This window comes from Aspergillus uvarum (assembly GCF_003184745.1).
Source record: "Aspergillus uvarum CBS 121591 unplaced genomic scaffold BO82scaffold_57, whole genome shotgun sequence".
NCBI lineage: Eukaryota > Fungi > Ascomycota > Eurotiomycetes > Eurotiales > Aspergillaceae > Aspergillus > Aspergillus uvarum.
The window spans coordinates 62,514-75,474 of NW_020291354.1; the positions used below are offsets into that span (position 1 = coordinate 62,514).

At 52.3% G+C, this 12,961-nt stretch overlaps 5 protein-coding genes across 5 annotated transcripts; 3 read left to right on the top strand and 2 right to left on the bottom strand.

Annotated features, from left to right (window-relative positions):
• Positions 1–1,394, top strand: BO82DRAFT_357406 (uncharacterized protein). The gene is made up of 2 exons (XM_025636013.1): positions 1–78; positions 179–1,394. The coding sequence occupies exon 2, from the start codon at positions 179–181 to the stop codon at positions 1,328–1,330; it is 1,152 nt and encodes a 383-aa protein (XP_025488515.1). The 5' UTR covers positions 1–78; the 3' UTR covers positions 1,331–1,394.
• Positions 1,395–3,028: 1,634 nt separating this feature from the next.
• BO82DRAFT_405342 (uncharacterized protein) lies at positions 3,029–3,431 on the top strand (the record flags this gene model as incomplete). The annotated part of the gene is made up of 2 exons (XM_025639483.1): positions 3,029–3,298; positions 3,393–3,431. 2 exons carry the CDS (start codon positions 3,029–3,031, stop codon positions 3,429–3,431), a joined length of 309 nt encoding a protein of 102 aa, XP_025488516.1.
• Positions 3,432–3,937: 506 nt separating this feature from the next.
• Positions 3,938–6,233, bottom strand: BO82DRAFT_394708 (glycoside hydrolase). The gene is made up of 3 exons (XM_025638751.1): positions 5,444–6,233; positions 4,967–5,397; positions 3,938–4,900 (listed from the first exon to the last, which is right to left on the bottom strand). Exons 1-3 carry the CDS (start codon positions 6,145–6,147, stop codon positions 4,023–4,025), a joined length of 2,013 nt encoding a protein of 670 aa, XP_025488517.1. The 5' UTR covers positions 6,148–6,233; the 3' UTR covers positions 3,938–4,022.
• Positions 6,234–8,212: 1,979 nt separating this feature from the next.
• BO82DRAFT_317612 (uncharacterized protein) lies at positions 8,213–9,876 on the bottom strand. Its single transcript, XM_025632615.1, has 6 exons — positions 9,811–9,876; positions 9,297–9,761; positions 9,088–9,243; positions 8,691–9,013; positions 8,559–8,628; positions 8,213–8,504 (listed from the first exon to the last, which is right to left on the bottom strand). The coding sequence occupies exons 2-6, from the start codon at positions 9,640–9,642 to the stop codon at positions 8,371–8,373; spliced, it is 1,029 nt and encodes a 342-aa protein (XP_025488518.1). The 5' UTR covers positions 9,643–9,761; positions 9,811–9,876; the 3' UTR covers positions 8,213–8,370.
• Positions 9,877–10,447: 571 nt separating this feature from the next.
• Positions 10,448–12,432, top strand: BO82DRAFT_377305 (putative MFS sugar transporter; the record flags this gene model as incomplete). The annotated part of the gene is made up of 7 exons (XM_025637570.1): positions 10,448–10,519; positions 10,584–10,762; positions 10,892–11,339; positions 11,493–11,556; positions 11,628–11,751; positions 11,877–11,977; positions 12,197–12,432. The coding sequence occupies 7 exons, from the start codon at positions 10,448–10,450 to the stop codon at positions 12,430–12,432; spliced, it is 1,224 nt and encodes a 407-aa protein (XP_025488519.1).
• Between the last annotated feature and the right edge of the window lie 529 nt (positions 12,433–12,961).

Genomic DNA, 12,961 nt, shown 5'->3' on the forward strand with positions numbered 1-12,961 from the left:
AAGAACTCAATGGCACTCCCTCTCGCCTAGATTCGGAAAGGCTTGGATGGTCCAGGTTAGCAGCAAGCAGTTGCTACGGTAAGTCGGGATGATCTTCCGCCGAAAGACCATACGCAGCCAAGCACCTACTCCGCAGGTGCGAGGGAGATCCCCCACGCTGATTCGCCTCGTCAAACAGATGTTATCCCCATCTCTGCGGCGGGGAGCACCTCTTCCCTTCGGCTTTGTAGCCGATGTCCTCTTTCACATCATTATCAGCGGCGAGGTGAACACGATACTGAGCCTCTGTCGGCTGAATAAGGCCACCTATGAGACCATCAAGATCCTCGAGCCGCATATCTGTACCTGGTTTATGCGATGCCACGGCATTGACGCCTTCGATCCCATCCTCACCATGAGCCCGTGGACTGGGGAGCAGACCCCGTTGACGATTCACACTCTGGTCCGGTTTCTCCATCGACATAACATCGCCCGAGACTTATCGCGACATCTTGTGCCCTCCGTATGGGGCCCCTTCTGCGAGGAAGACAGCACGGAGATGAATTTCGAGGCAGAATTACGGCTGGCGCAACGGCTGGAACGGGGCTTACACGTTCTGTTTCATATGGCCGATATTGCGCGGGATACGGAGAGGCTCATGCCGCCGAAGAAACCCCTGGCGCCAGTGGTCAGCGGGCGGCTGTTTGTTCTGGGCAAGATGCTGGACGAGTACGACGAGCTTCCGCCGCAGAGACGAAAGATGATGACCTTCGAAGAATACACCAACCATGTGTACACCGTGTTGAAATGGGGCTATGTGGAAGCCGACGTGGGCAGACGCCGACTTGAATTCCGCGGCTGGCTCGACGAGCAGACCGAGATCGACTTCCACGCGGCGCTGCGGATGTTGCGGGAGCTGATGGAACGCATGCTCCTCCGCCACGGCCCGAAGGACTGGCACCGGGACGCACGGAACGAATACAGCGTCATCTCGTGGTTCATCCTGAAGCAACCTCCGCGGTCCCTGGCGAAGTTGTTCCTGGATCCGCAGAACGAATGCTGTGAGCTGGACGTGAAAGGTGCGGATTGCGGAGCCGTCAGGAAGTGCCATTTCTCCGACCCGCTGGATAATTACTGGAAAGCGTGGAAGAATGTCCCCGACCTCGGCTGCCAGGACTGTGACTGCAAGCGGCGCGTCCGCAGCTGGAGCGTGAAACCGGCCCTGATCGATGCCCGAGGACGGGAGTTCAACCGCTGTGCGGAGCGATACCTGAGGGAGATGTGGGGCCAGCGCCACGTTGGCCTCCATCGTGCTTTCACTCTGGGGGTTTTCAGTGCGGTAATAGGGTAGCAGGAGTTCACATGTTTGGTATGGTTTGTGCGATAGACCTGGTGTCAGGTAGCAAGAATGCCACTATCATGAGTACTACAAGAATGTCTCGCAAGAAGAGATACGCATAGCATCTCATCCAAGCAAGTCTTCCTCATAATCTATAGTCGATCCTTTCCACCCTTGACCCTGCAGCATTCAATATCCAATCAAGACCCGGGTGTGCTCGCACAGAGTACCCCACAGCTTCTGCGCGTGAAAAGCCACCTTAGGCACCAGCAGCTCTTCTGCACGGTGATCTCCCGGCCCCCCACCCCGTAGAACCCCATGCCAAATATTCAGGATCAAGGAGCATGCCATGCATGGCCCTTACCCTGCCGCCACTAGCAAATAGAACCCTTCATCCACAACCCCGTAGAAGCCAATTCCAACCATGAACCCAGCTGCTTCAAGAACCTAAATGCTATTATGGCTGAGGATTTAGATTCCTCTGACGAGTAGACCTCGTTCTCGTAGCCAGTGAAGCAACGGTTAGCTTGAGGAGCAGGGAGGAGCGCGGAGATAGGGCTGCTGCCGGATGGGATCGTATCTCGAACCTACTAGTGGGACTCAGATCCGCCCAGTCGATGGATTCATCTGCCGTAGGCTGAGCGGGGGGGAATATGGGGCTAAACCTTGGAAAGGGACTGGCCTCTATGATTGATTCCTCGTTGATCTTGGGGAACCTCGCGGGCGGTGCGAAGTATGATGCTCAACACAAATCCCTCGGATTGGGCTTGGTACGGCGCCGGATTCTTAGCCAGGAGTAGTCATTCCAGTGTGGATATGAATCGTCCATTGGACTATTCTTTCTGGAGTTGAGTTCGCAAGTACTTGCTGATACTGCACAACGTAGTCCTCATTCGCCACCCGACGCAAAACACAGCTTAGCAAAGATACAACATCCCGCAAGAAACCACGCGACAGAGAGAAAAGTCTAACCATCACCACCCAACCCAACCCAACTCAAGCTCAAAATGAACATACGAAATGACCGGAAGAACGGTTATGCGGGAGTGAGATCCGCCGCAGTGACACCCCCCCACCCCACCGCAGCCATTAAACCTCCTCCACTCGCACGCATCGCAAACTCATAGTTCGGTTGAAGCTGCACAACCATGATCTAGAGCAGCCAAACAAACAAACCACCTGCAGTATGACCAGGTCCAAAGACGACCGTTCGTAATCCAAACCGTGGTTCACATCTTGAATGACGGCGACGCGCTTGCCAGCCCGATCCCTCGGGTGGAGGAACCGATGGATCGACGGGGCTCGTATTTGAGTTCCCTCTACCACGATTTCGGTACCCTGTCCACCCACGATGGTATTCGTGTAGATCTGCATTTGTGGGTGGCCCCTGTATGTAATCGATAGGAGCTACTAGTAGAAGAAGAAGAGTCGGGCCATGGGTGCAGGGTGAGCAGATGACTTGCCAGATTTTTCTTGCTCTTGGGGTTTGGTTCCCATGGGCTTGGGCTGGATATCAGTTCGTATTGAGAGGAGCATGATAGATGGTGATGGACTCCCTCTTTTGTTGTTGGTTGTGTACAACTGTGTATAAGAAGGGTCTGAATCTCTCAGATCGTTTGTGGCTCATCAAGCTTGAAGAATCAGTCCAAGATTAAACCGCAACTCACTACATTTGACAAACCAACTTTCATCGCTCTACGATAGTACAACATGCAGCTCAAGACCATCTTCGGCGTGCTCGCCCTCGCCAGCATGGGGTTCACCTCACCGACCCCCAACCCAGACGTCGAAGACTTCGAGGAGCGGGACCTCGAAGAACGGCAGTTCGGTTACTACAAGGACTACTGCTGCAAAAACAAGATCGATACTAAGGACTGGGTCATTCTCTGGATCAAGGTTGCCGGGGTGGGAATTGACTGCGTGCAAACCAGCACGTGCCTCCCTGGCAAGTACAAGTGCAAGAGTAACTTCCCTCTCGATGTAAGTCTCTTCTCTTTCCCCCCCCCCCCCTCTCTCGACGAGGTAGTGGCAGTGAAAACGGCCCAGTTGCGCTAATTCTTGAATGGCGCAACAGAAAAACAAACAGATTGTCTGCAACGAGTTTCCTTATTGAATGGTTTCGCAGAGGGAGTGCGGCTGTGCGGCGGTGTTGTAGGCTGGTCCGCAATCGTAATGATTTATTAGTATTTGCTGCGACGACAGGTAACAGGATTTACGATGTATGATGTGATGCTTGAAAGGTTTCGGATGTGGAAAAAGTCTGTGACGTACCATTCTACTTGATCATGTATTGTAGCTTGTGTTTAGCAATTTTGAGCCATAGTCTTGTTCTGTCTCTTCTCTTATCCATTGGCCTTATAGTTCTCAACGGTAGACATTACCTTTTGAGGTTGATGTTGATTTGCAGTGTGATTCAGTTACGAATTTCTGTTGCATAGATTGGCTCTCTACACCTTACTGGTCAGGTTCTAATGAACCCTTTAGTACCTGGTCGTGGTTATTATGCTCTTCAGTTGATTCGCAGTGTGTATTTGTAGTTTCGTCTGGTGCGCACATTGATCTCTCTCTACACAGTTTACTCCGTGTACACATTTCTAGCCAAGTCATAATGGCATTAGTCTCATTAATCTAGTATATTAATATATCCTCTCCCTTCAGTCCTCTCAAACAACTACCTCAAATCCTCCCCACAAGCCCCAACCATCTAGCAATAAGTGGCATTGCTCTTAATCGGCCCGATGACCCCCTCATCCAACAGCAGCTCATAACTCCAGTAATCCTGCTGGGTGCCCTGCCCATCAACCTTGGCGGTGGACTTGTGCTTGATATTCCAGAAACTGCCGCCCTGGACATAGTACGACCAGGCGTAGCGCTGGGTCTCGAACAGGGTGCGGCGGTTGGCGAAGGTGTTGCTGTACAGGGTCTGGAGGGCCCACTCGCCGACGAAGACGGGGAACTTGCCGTCACCCCCCAAAACGCTGGCCTGGCCGCAGATGGCGCCCTGCGCCCACTGGGAGTAGACGCCGGAGGCGGCGAAGTAGTAGACGTGGGTGTCGAAGACCAGGTTGGCGGAGGCGTCGAAGTGGCCGGACCAGTGCTCCTCGCCCAGGAAGCAGTCCTGCAGCATGACGGGAACGGCCGGAACGGCGCTGCGCGCGATCCGCTCGAGCACCCCCTTCGTGTACTGCACGATCCACGCGGTGCCGTTGTCCGTCAGCGTCGTGGGGCTGGCGAAGCCCGCCGGGTTGTCGGAGGCTTCGTTGAGCGGGGACAGCGTGAACGCCCACGCGTGGCTGCCCGTGCTGGCGATGAAGTCCAGCACGGCCGAGACCGCGCTGTAACTGTACTGCAGGTTCGTCGCGTTGTAGAACCAACCGTCGTGCCCGAAGGCTTCGCCGATGTCCAGGCTGTTGACGCCGCCGGGGAGTGAGTGCAGGCCGATGATCACCCGCATGTTGTATTTCTGGATTGCGTAGGTGGCGATGTTGCGGAGGTAGGTCTGTTGGTTGCCGTGGTAGAGCTGCGAGCCGGGGACCTGGATCCAGGCGGCGTAGGTGGTGGGGATGCGGAGGGTGTTGACGCCTTTGCCGGTGGGTTAGTATTGAGTGGCATGTGGTAGTGAGATACAGTGAAGGGAAAGAAACGTACCGACTGCGGCGACGCGGTCAATGTCGTCGGTGGTGATGTAGGTGGCATAGCGTTCCTCGAGAACAGGCCCGCACTGCGAGCCCAGGGTCTTGCAGAAAGTCCATTCGTCGGTCGCGTTGGGGGCGTACGAGTCCCACCACACCTGGTCGAAAACCTGTTCCTGCTCCAGCCAGCCGCCCAGGTTCACGCCGTTGGCCTTGAACTTCGTCCAGTCAGTGAACTCGCCCGCGGCCTGCGTCGCGGTGGTCGAGGCCAGCGTGGTGGTGTAGGTGCGGGTCGCGGTGGTGGAGACGCCGCGGATGGTCGTCGTCTTCGTGCCAACCAGAGTGTTGGAGGTCGACGCTGTGTAGAGCGCGGTGTTGACGCCCGAGCCAACGGCAGAACCGCCGGCGACGGGGGGAAGGCTCTTGGAGCCGGTCACTTGAGGGTGGCTGGAGGGAATTAGCAGTGTTGATGTACAGGAGTGTGTGGACTTACATGAGGCGGGTGTTGGTGGTCTTAGGGTTGATGTTGGTCACGACAGCTGGGAATCCATTGTTGGATGAGCCGGAGCCAGATCCAGAGGAGCCAGAGGAGCCAGAGGAGCCAGAGGACCCAGAGGAGCCAGAGGAGCCAGAGGAGCCAGAGGAACCAGAGGAGCCAGAGGAACCAGAGGAGCCAGAGACAACTCCGGACGAGCCGGAGCCGGAGCTGGAGGATCCAGAGCCAGCGACAACTCCAGAGGAGCCCGAACTGAAAGATCCGGACGAGCCAGAAGAGCCAGGTCCAGAGCTGGAAGAGCCAGAGCCAGAGCCAGAACCAGCACCGACAACAACTCCAGCAGCACCAGAGCCAAAACCAGCAGTAGCCTCACCACCACCAGCAGTGATGGTAGCCGTGGAAATTGTCTTGGTGATAGTAGAAGTAGAAGTAGCCATCACCGTGGTGTGCAAGTGAGTAGGCGCATTCGTAGCCTCGATGAGAATAGTGTTGTCAACGGTGATGATGGCATCCTCCTCGAGCTGAACATCGACCACAACAGGGTACTCGATGATGTTCAAGGAGAGGTGCAAGACCTCGCCGGTGAACTCCACATCCAAGCAGGTATCGCGAGCCCGCAGCGCAGTGTCCTTCGGCTTGATGGCTGCAGCACTGGCCACGCCCAGGGACGCAACGGTCGCTGCAAGAGGAGCGAAACGCATAATGTTTTAATTGAATGAATGACTGTATGTAAAGAACGACAGTACAAAGAAAAATGAGAAAGAGTGACAGTAATGGGCCCTGTTCGGCCGGAGCGAGCGTCTAAACGAATGTACGCGAAGCTTGGTTCTCCCAAGAGTTGGGAACAGAACTGCTTTTATACTTGCCGGGCACCTTCCGGCAAAAGTGGTGCAGTAGGGGTCTGCATGGTGCAAGCATTTGCCGTGGTCATTTGCCCTGCAGACCACCACGTGGGAAGCCGTACGGTCCAGGTCTCGACCTCTTGGCAGGCACCATTGCTTGTAGGATCCGCTTCCAAGGTCAGAAAGGGGATTATCAGGTAACAGTATCCGACGTATCGCGAGTGAATCAGGGCTGGTTATGACGTTGAAATCGGCTTGCTCGGATATCCCGAGCTGAAGAAACCTGAAGGACTGGGTCAGGTTAAGCTTCTTTGAGACTAGCTTCAGGTTTGGTTCAGGGACAAAAACCCTTCCCTTGGGTCTGGGACTTGGGATTGCTGATCTCTGCAGGGTCGGAGACTCTCGAAACTTCATTCATGTGTATCTCGTATAATTTCCCCTTGGAAATTGCACACATAGTTCCATTCGAGGTCAGTCTCCTGTAGGGCTATCCGACCAACCCGCAAGCAAAACGTGAGGTGCAAAGCCTAAACACACCCTGAACAGTCAGAGTTCAATTGACATTTACCGGCGATCAATTTGCCGACAGCTTTAGTCTAGGGCTCGGGCTAAAAGTGCCTATGGAAAGAGCGGGGCGCCCACCCACCGCTTGTCGTTGGCTGAACCGAAGTAAACCTGGTCCGGTTCCTTGGACCATCTCAGACAACATGGGACTAGAAAATTCCTAGCGAGTCCGTAACACCATTTCTGTTGATGTCTACGAAAGGGACTATTCGAACGAACAGGATGCCATTGGTCATCTAGTCGACTCTAGTTAGACTCAGTCTAAACTACCACACTCAGGGCCTACTCTCCGGAAGTCCCGGATACAGTGTGTTTGTGTGTGTGTGTGCAGACTCCCAGCCCACTACAGACACACCACACCGTATCCCATATCCACTTATCAGCGCGAGGCCTTTCTCCAAAGACCAATCCGACAAATCTCGTAATTCAGACCGATGATCACCAGCGAATAGGCAACACTCAGACTAATCCATACCACAAGCATTTGGTTCGCCACGCTCCATCCCTGCAATGCATCCCCACAGTGCCACCTGCAGTCCTAGTCAATACGTACTGAGGCGAGAGGCAAGAGACGCCAAGCTAAATCCAGCTCTGAATCGCCCGTAGACCACGATCGGGTGGATCTCTTCGATCGTATAATGCTTCGTTCTCTTGTGTGCAATAATCACGCGGTGTCCATCCCGGAATTCTGAAGCGAAGACCACCCTAACAATAGTTCGTGTTGCTGTCGGCGACCCTCTCGGCAAGCCCGGGTCTATCCCTATACGTAGTCCCCGGTCCCTTGTGGGGTTGGGATCTTTTCTTAGGTTGATGCACAGCTCCAATCGCTACTCAGGTGTTGCTTTCCCCCTTTTTCTCTATCATGCTAACGTGTTGGATAGGAGAAAGAGGAGCTGAGGGGCGGTGTGGAGGGCCAGAAACTCGGAGTCCTCATGAATGGTCTATCTGCAATAATCACGAATAAGCCTATGGCTGTAGTACACAGCCGAAATTGGACTCATGGCGGGTAAGGAGGGCTTGATCGGCGAGTAACTCCCTCCCACAAAGCGCCCTTCGTGGACCTATACTTCCAGCTCGAATGATCAAGCATCTTGGAGGTGTCCAAATATCTTTCCGAGCAACCTTGAAGTAACGCAGCGAGGCCTCTTCACGCACCTGTCCAAGCGCCTTCGTAAGCAAGCACCTTTATCATAATTACATTTTTACATTCTCACGTTATGCTTATACAAACATATACGTACCTCCTGCCGCCATCCGGCCAAGCGGAACCTTGTGAAGGTGGGTGGGCATCGAGATAGACATACCAACATAGCAAATTAATCCTTGAGGCAGCTCTTCAGCGAGATGAACAGGTCCATATCAGGGATCAAATTTTTCTTAAGATAGAAGAGGTGACCGTATGCCACAGACTAAGGCTTCTGCTTCTAAGACTACAACGCAAGCGCCCCGACTGGGTCTTCACATTGCAGGGCACAAGTGGTAGATCACAACAATAGTAGCTTTGCATCAAGACATGCCTCAGAATATGGCCATTGCGTTTGGTGGGGACGACACTCCACCGGGCATATTCAAAGGCACAGATGTGACGAAGAACGTCCAACGCTTGAGGTCCTCGCATGTACGTGCTAAAGCCCATAAGTTGAAGAGTTCGCCTGTAGGGAGTCAGTAGCGGTATTGGAGTGTGTACATGGAAGCTTGAGACCCACCAATGGGCATGCCCCATCCCGCAAGGACGTATTCATGGAGAAACAAATCAGGAGACTGAGGTGGAAAGACCTGCCAGATGTCAGAAAACGAACCATGTGAAGCACTGGTAGTGATATAGTAGGTGTTCTCACCTCCCAGCTGATTTCATCGCTCGCAATCGCTGCAGAGCCCGTATCCCAGAGCCAACGAAGCACATCGCCAGTAGCCTCCACACCTGCGTGTTGGTGCTCCGGATTTTCGGAATATCGCTGCTTCTGACTGTGTGTCATGACGGTGTCCCATTCCTTGGTGACTCCTATGCGGATGAAGAGAATATCACCTTTTTGGAAGACGACGTTGGATTCTTTTGCAACTTGTATGATATCGGATAGTCTGATCTGATGGGTTGAGAACGTGCTATATTGTATACCACGTTTCTCGGCCCACGTCGCGTAGTCAATGAGTACCCCTCGATCTGTCAGGGGAGATTCAGTACACTCAAAGCAGCTCAAGCTATATGATGAGTTGCCTCATAGCCTATTTACCTACCAGCTAAGCCCTCCCGTGCCCAGTTTTGTATGCCAATTCGATAATTCTTCCGGTCAGTGATCTCTTCCACTGTTGTCCCGCCGTAAAAGACGCGCTCGGGTTGACCTGGGACTGACTGCGAAAAGTGTCGCAGCCCATCCCATTGACTGCTTTGCTCTGCGAGAACATCAACACAATGAAAGAGAAAGGGACTTTCGTTTTGGTCTCACGCGGGTTCATCATATAGACATCATTAAAAGCCACGCCACCCAACAGCGGCACAATCCGATGATGACATGGTCCGCGGTCCAGATTGGGGTAATCGAGTTTGGTCAATTCCCAAGCCATAGTCACGCGCCGGCCTGTCTTGATCTCGGTTGCTGCCGCCTTGGCCACTACTTCCGGTGTCAGAATGGAAAGCTCCCCAGACCTTCTTCTTGGCTTCCAGGCTCCCCCCACCCAGACCTGCTTTGGATTTGGGAGAAGGTCAAATGGTGTATCGAAGAGTGATTGTCTATCCGTCATGGCTACAGAGACACCCTGCGTGGAGTCTACTGTTCTTGTGGGAGATAGCATAGATATCGCAAGTCCCTGATTGTACTGTTCAATACGAGCTGTGCAAGGGACTGGTTCGTGGAGTTGTGGTGCGAGGACTGTTAATGAGTGGTTCGTATGGTGGGTCAATATAGTGCCATCTCGCGATGTCAGTATCATCTAATGTCACCATAGTGTCGCAGCACGTACTTGAAATGATGCCCTGACCTCCTTCCAATATGCCAGGAAGTCCTCGAGGCGACAATACAATCTAAGATAAAATGGCGCCGATTAAATCGTGGCTTGTGGAACGCAGAGTCGTGTAAGAAGGTAGAAGTTGGCAAACTCTCAGCTGGAGGGGACACACCTGCAGCAACACAAGCCTGAATTGGGGAGTAAAAATGCGGGGAATCAGCACGAGGCGACAGCCATCCTTCCGTCCTTGTCAACCCTTTCTTTTCCCCTTCTTGTCATTCACCTTTCGAAAAGAACCGAATTAGCCAGGCATTAGCCTTCAATTAACCTTCGAGGAAGGGTGCAAACAAGACACATTGAGCTGTCATTATTGCCTGGACTGGGATATGCACTAAGCAAGGAGTAGTACATCACTCATAACATCAAGCGAAAAGAGCAAATGCACCCCTTTAATCAATGGGTGGATGTCCGTGTGCTATCCTTAGCTGTTGTGCAGAGCGGATTGCATAATCCATTAACCAAGCAATCCTCGGTCGCACACTTTCTTGAAGCATCGTGGCTGACAGTACTGATTGACCAGACTCATCGCCAGACTCTGATTTATATTTGATCGCTACCACGCTCGCCTTGAGTGCTAGCCTGATACATCATCATGGGCACTTTCGGATCGCAAACGAGTAGCTACAACAGGCTGGTCACGGCCTTTGTTGCTGTGGGGTCATTGGTAAGACTTCGACTTCTATCCTGTTATCACTCTAATATGTTGTAAATCGATTCAATCATTCAAGACCTATGGTTACTGCTCCTCGATAATCTCGAGCACCATCGGCCAACCAGGGTGGTATACCTATTTCAACCTTCCACAAGAGGGCCAGCCTGGATACGCATCGACCACGACATCAGCCATATCGACTGCCAACGGTGTATACAGCGCTGGGGGTGCAGTTGGATGTCTTTTCATTATGTGGTGATGCGACTTCTTTGGGCGCTTTCCTCGCCATGTTTGGCGGTGCGCTCCAAGGTGGTGCCAACTCTTCAAGGTACGTGCTGAAGTGTTCCAAACATTCTTGAAACTGGTGAGCTGATGTGTCTCCAGCATGTTTCAGGCAGGGCGTTTTATCTGCGGCCTAGGAATCGGAATCCTGGTAACGGTCTGCCCCCTGTACCTCTCCGAAATATCGAGCGCTTTCCGCCGAGGCTGGCTTGTGGGCCACCATGCTATATTTCTGGTCTTCGGGTACATGCTTGCTGGATGGGTTGGCTATGCGTGTTACTTTGCGCAAGGTCAAATGGGTACTTTCAGTTGGAGGTTTCCGCTTTGCCTTCAATGCCTCCCACCTTTTTTCCTGCTTCTTGGGTCACCGTGGGTTCCCCGCTCTCCTCGCTGGTTGATCAGCAAAGGGAAACAAAGCGAGGCCCAATCAGTCTTGGAGCGACTGCGCAAATCTCCTGATGATCCCGACAATCTCGTTGCCAAGGAAAAATTCTACCAGACCGCCCAACAGATTCATCTGGAGAAAGAGCGATTGTTTGTCTATGGCAGTGTATGGAAAGCAGTCTTCAGGAAAAGGTCATATCGGAAAACGTATGACCATTGGTTTCCTGACCCAATGGGGAGCAGAATTTGGTGGGCCTTTGATCATAGTCGGTTGCTCATTCACGAATACTGTTCGATTAGCCGCTCGTTGATTTGACAGAACAACTACGCCGTCATATTATACACTAACCTGGGGATGACAGGCGGCATGCCCTTGCTTCTCAGTGCTATGGCTTACCACAGCTGGTAAGATGGTTTGCTCATGATCCAGCTGGCGCTGACACTCGAGGTCTAGGAATAATATATAACCCGCTAGGAGCTTGGCTTCATGACAGAGTAAACTCAAGGCGGAAAATGTATATTGTTGGCTTTTTCGGGATTATTATCTCTACATCCTGCCTAGCTGGCATGACGCCACAGTATGCAGGGACCAAGAATCGGGTTGGAAACGGTTTTTGGCATTTTCTTCATTTACCTCTATTTGGCCTTCCAGGGGTGAGCAGATCTTTAAACAATCCACGATGGGGTTCTAATTTTGCATCAGAACTTTCTGTGATACCACGATGTACCTCTATGTGTCTGAAATATTTCCCACCGAAATTCGGCCGATTGGCATGGGCTTTTCATTATTTGGACAATTTGCTGGCAAGTAGAACCTCTATGGCGGGCTTTCGCAACACGGCTAATTGAAGGGCGCAGCTACATTGATATAACTTGAAACCGCTCCAATGGGCTTCAACAACATTGGATGGAAGTACTACCTGGTCATTATTTGCTGGTCCGTCTTCTTCATTCCAGGTACATAGTACTGAGCTTCCCAGGTTGAGAACTGGCCTACTGCACCGTTACTAACAAAATCTCTAGTCATATATTTCTTTTTCCCCGAGACAGCCCGTCTGACCCTCGAGGAAGTCGCGAAGAATTTTGGTGAAGAGGTTGCCGTCCGCCTCACGGATGCCACGGACGAGGAGAAGGCACGACTCGAACGGGATCTTGCAGTTGGATGTCACGCCTATCAATCATCCAGAATAAAGACAGAAAGTGAAACTGTTGACGACTCTGTCTTTAAAATGAAGTCTAATCAGCATGATGTCAGTTAAGTATTTTCACCGTTGGTGGTGGGCCTGGTTTTGCAACCAGAGCGCTGATGGCTTTGTGGGTGTTATTCGAGGAGTCTTGCATTCAGCTCGATCCCTGTATGTATGCTAATTATCCGGATGTTTGGGTCAATGTCTATTCGTTTGAAAAGAGGTCTTGTGGACGATAGTGTGAGACTGCCGGATCCATTCTTTCGGGCTTGGTTGGCAACCTAACTATCGTTCGTCAGGAGGCGGCTGTGGAGACATTAGTTAGATCTAAGGAGGTCTGGGCCAATGAGGAAAGGGAAAGCGTAACGACGAATTGGTCGAGCGTCGGGTGGATTTGTGAGTTCAAGCGCACTGGTCGGTGGGACGAACATATGGTTCTGTTTAGGTGGCTTCAGTAAGAGCCTAGAGGTGACGGGAGCTTCATTGCATCTCTAGATGTGTGGGGGGGGGGGGGTGCAACATGAAAATGGGTCCCAGATGATACAGATGACATAAATGACACAGTTGACACTCGACCAAGTTGACAAACTGGAAGCATCAG

Coding starts and splice junctions, on each gene's coding strand:
- BO82DRAFT_357406 (XM_025636013.1), top strand. CDS start 179: ATGTTATCCCCATCTCTGCGGCGGGGAGCACCTCTTCCCTTCGGCTTT.
- BO82DRAFT_394708 (XM_025638751.1), bottom strand. CDS start 6,147: ATGCGTTTCGCTCCTCTTGCAGCGACCGTTGCGTCCCTGGGCGTGGCC. Junction 5,398..5,443: donor ACCACCAACACCCGCCTCAT/GTAAGTCCACAC, acceptor AATTCCCTCCAG/CCACCCTCAAGTGACCGGCT. Junction 4,901..4,966: donor TGACCGCGTCGCCGCAGTCG/GTACGTTTCTTT, acceptor CCACCGGCAAAG/GCGTCAACACCCTCCGCATC.
- BO82DRAFT_317612 (XM_025632615.1), bottom strand. CDS start 9,642: ATGCTATCTCCCACAAGAACAGTAGACTCCACGCAGGGTGTCTCTGTA. Junction 9,244..9,296: donor TGTCTATATGATGAACCCGC/GTGAGACCAAAA, acceptor ATGTTCTCGCAG/AGCAAAGCAGTCAATGGGAT. Junction 8,629..8,690: donor GCGATGAAATCAGCTGGGAG/GTGAGAACACCT, acceptor GACATCTGGCAG/GTCTTTCCACCTCAGTCTCC.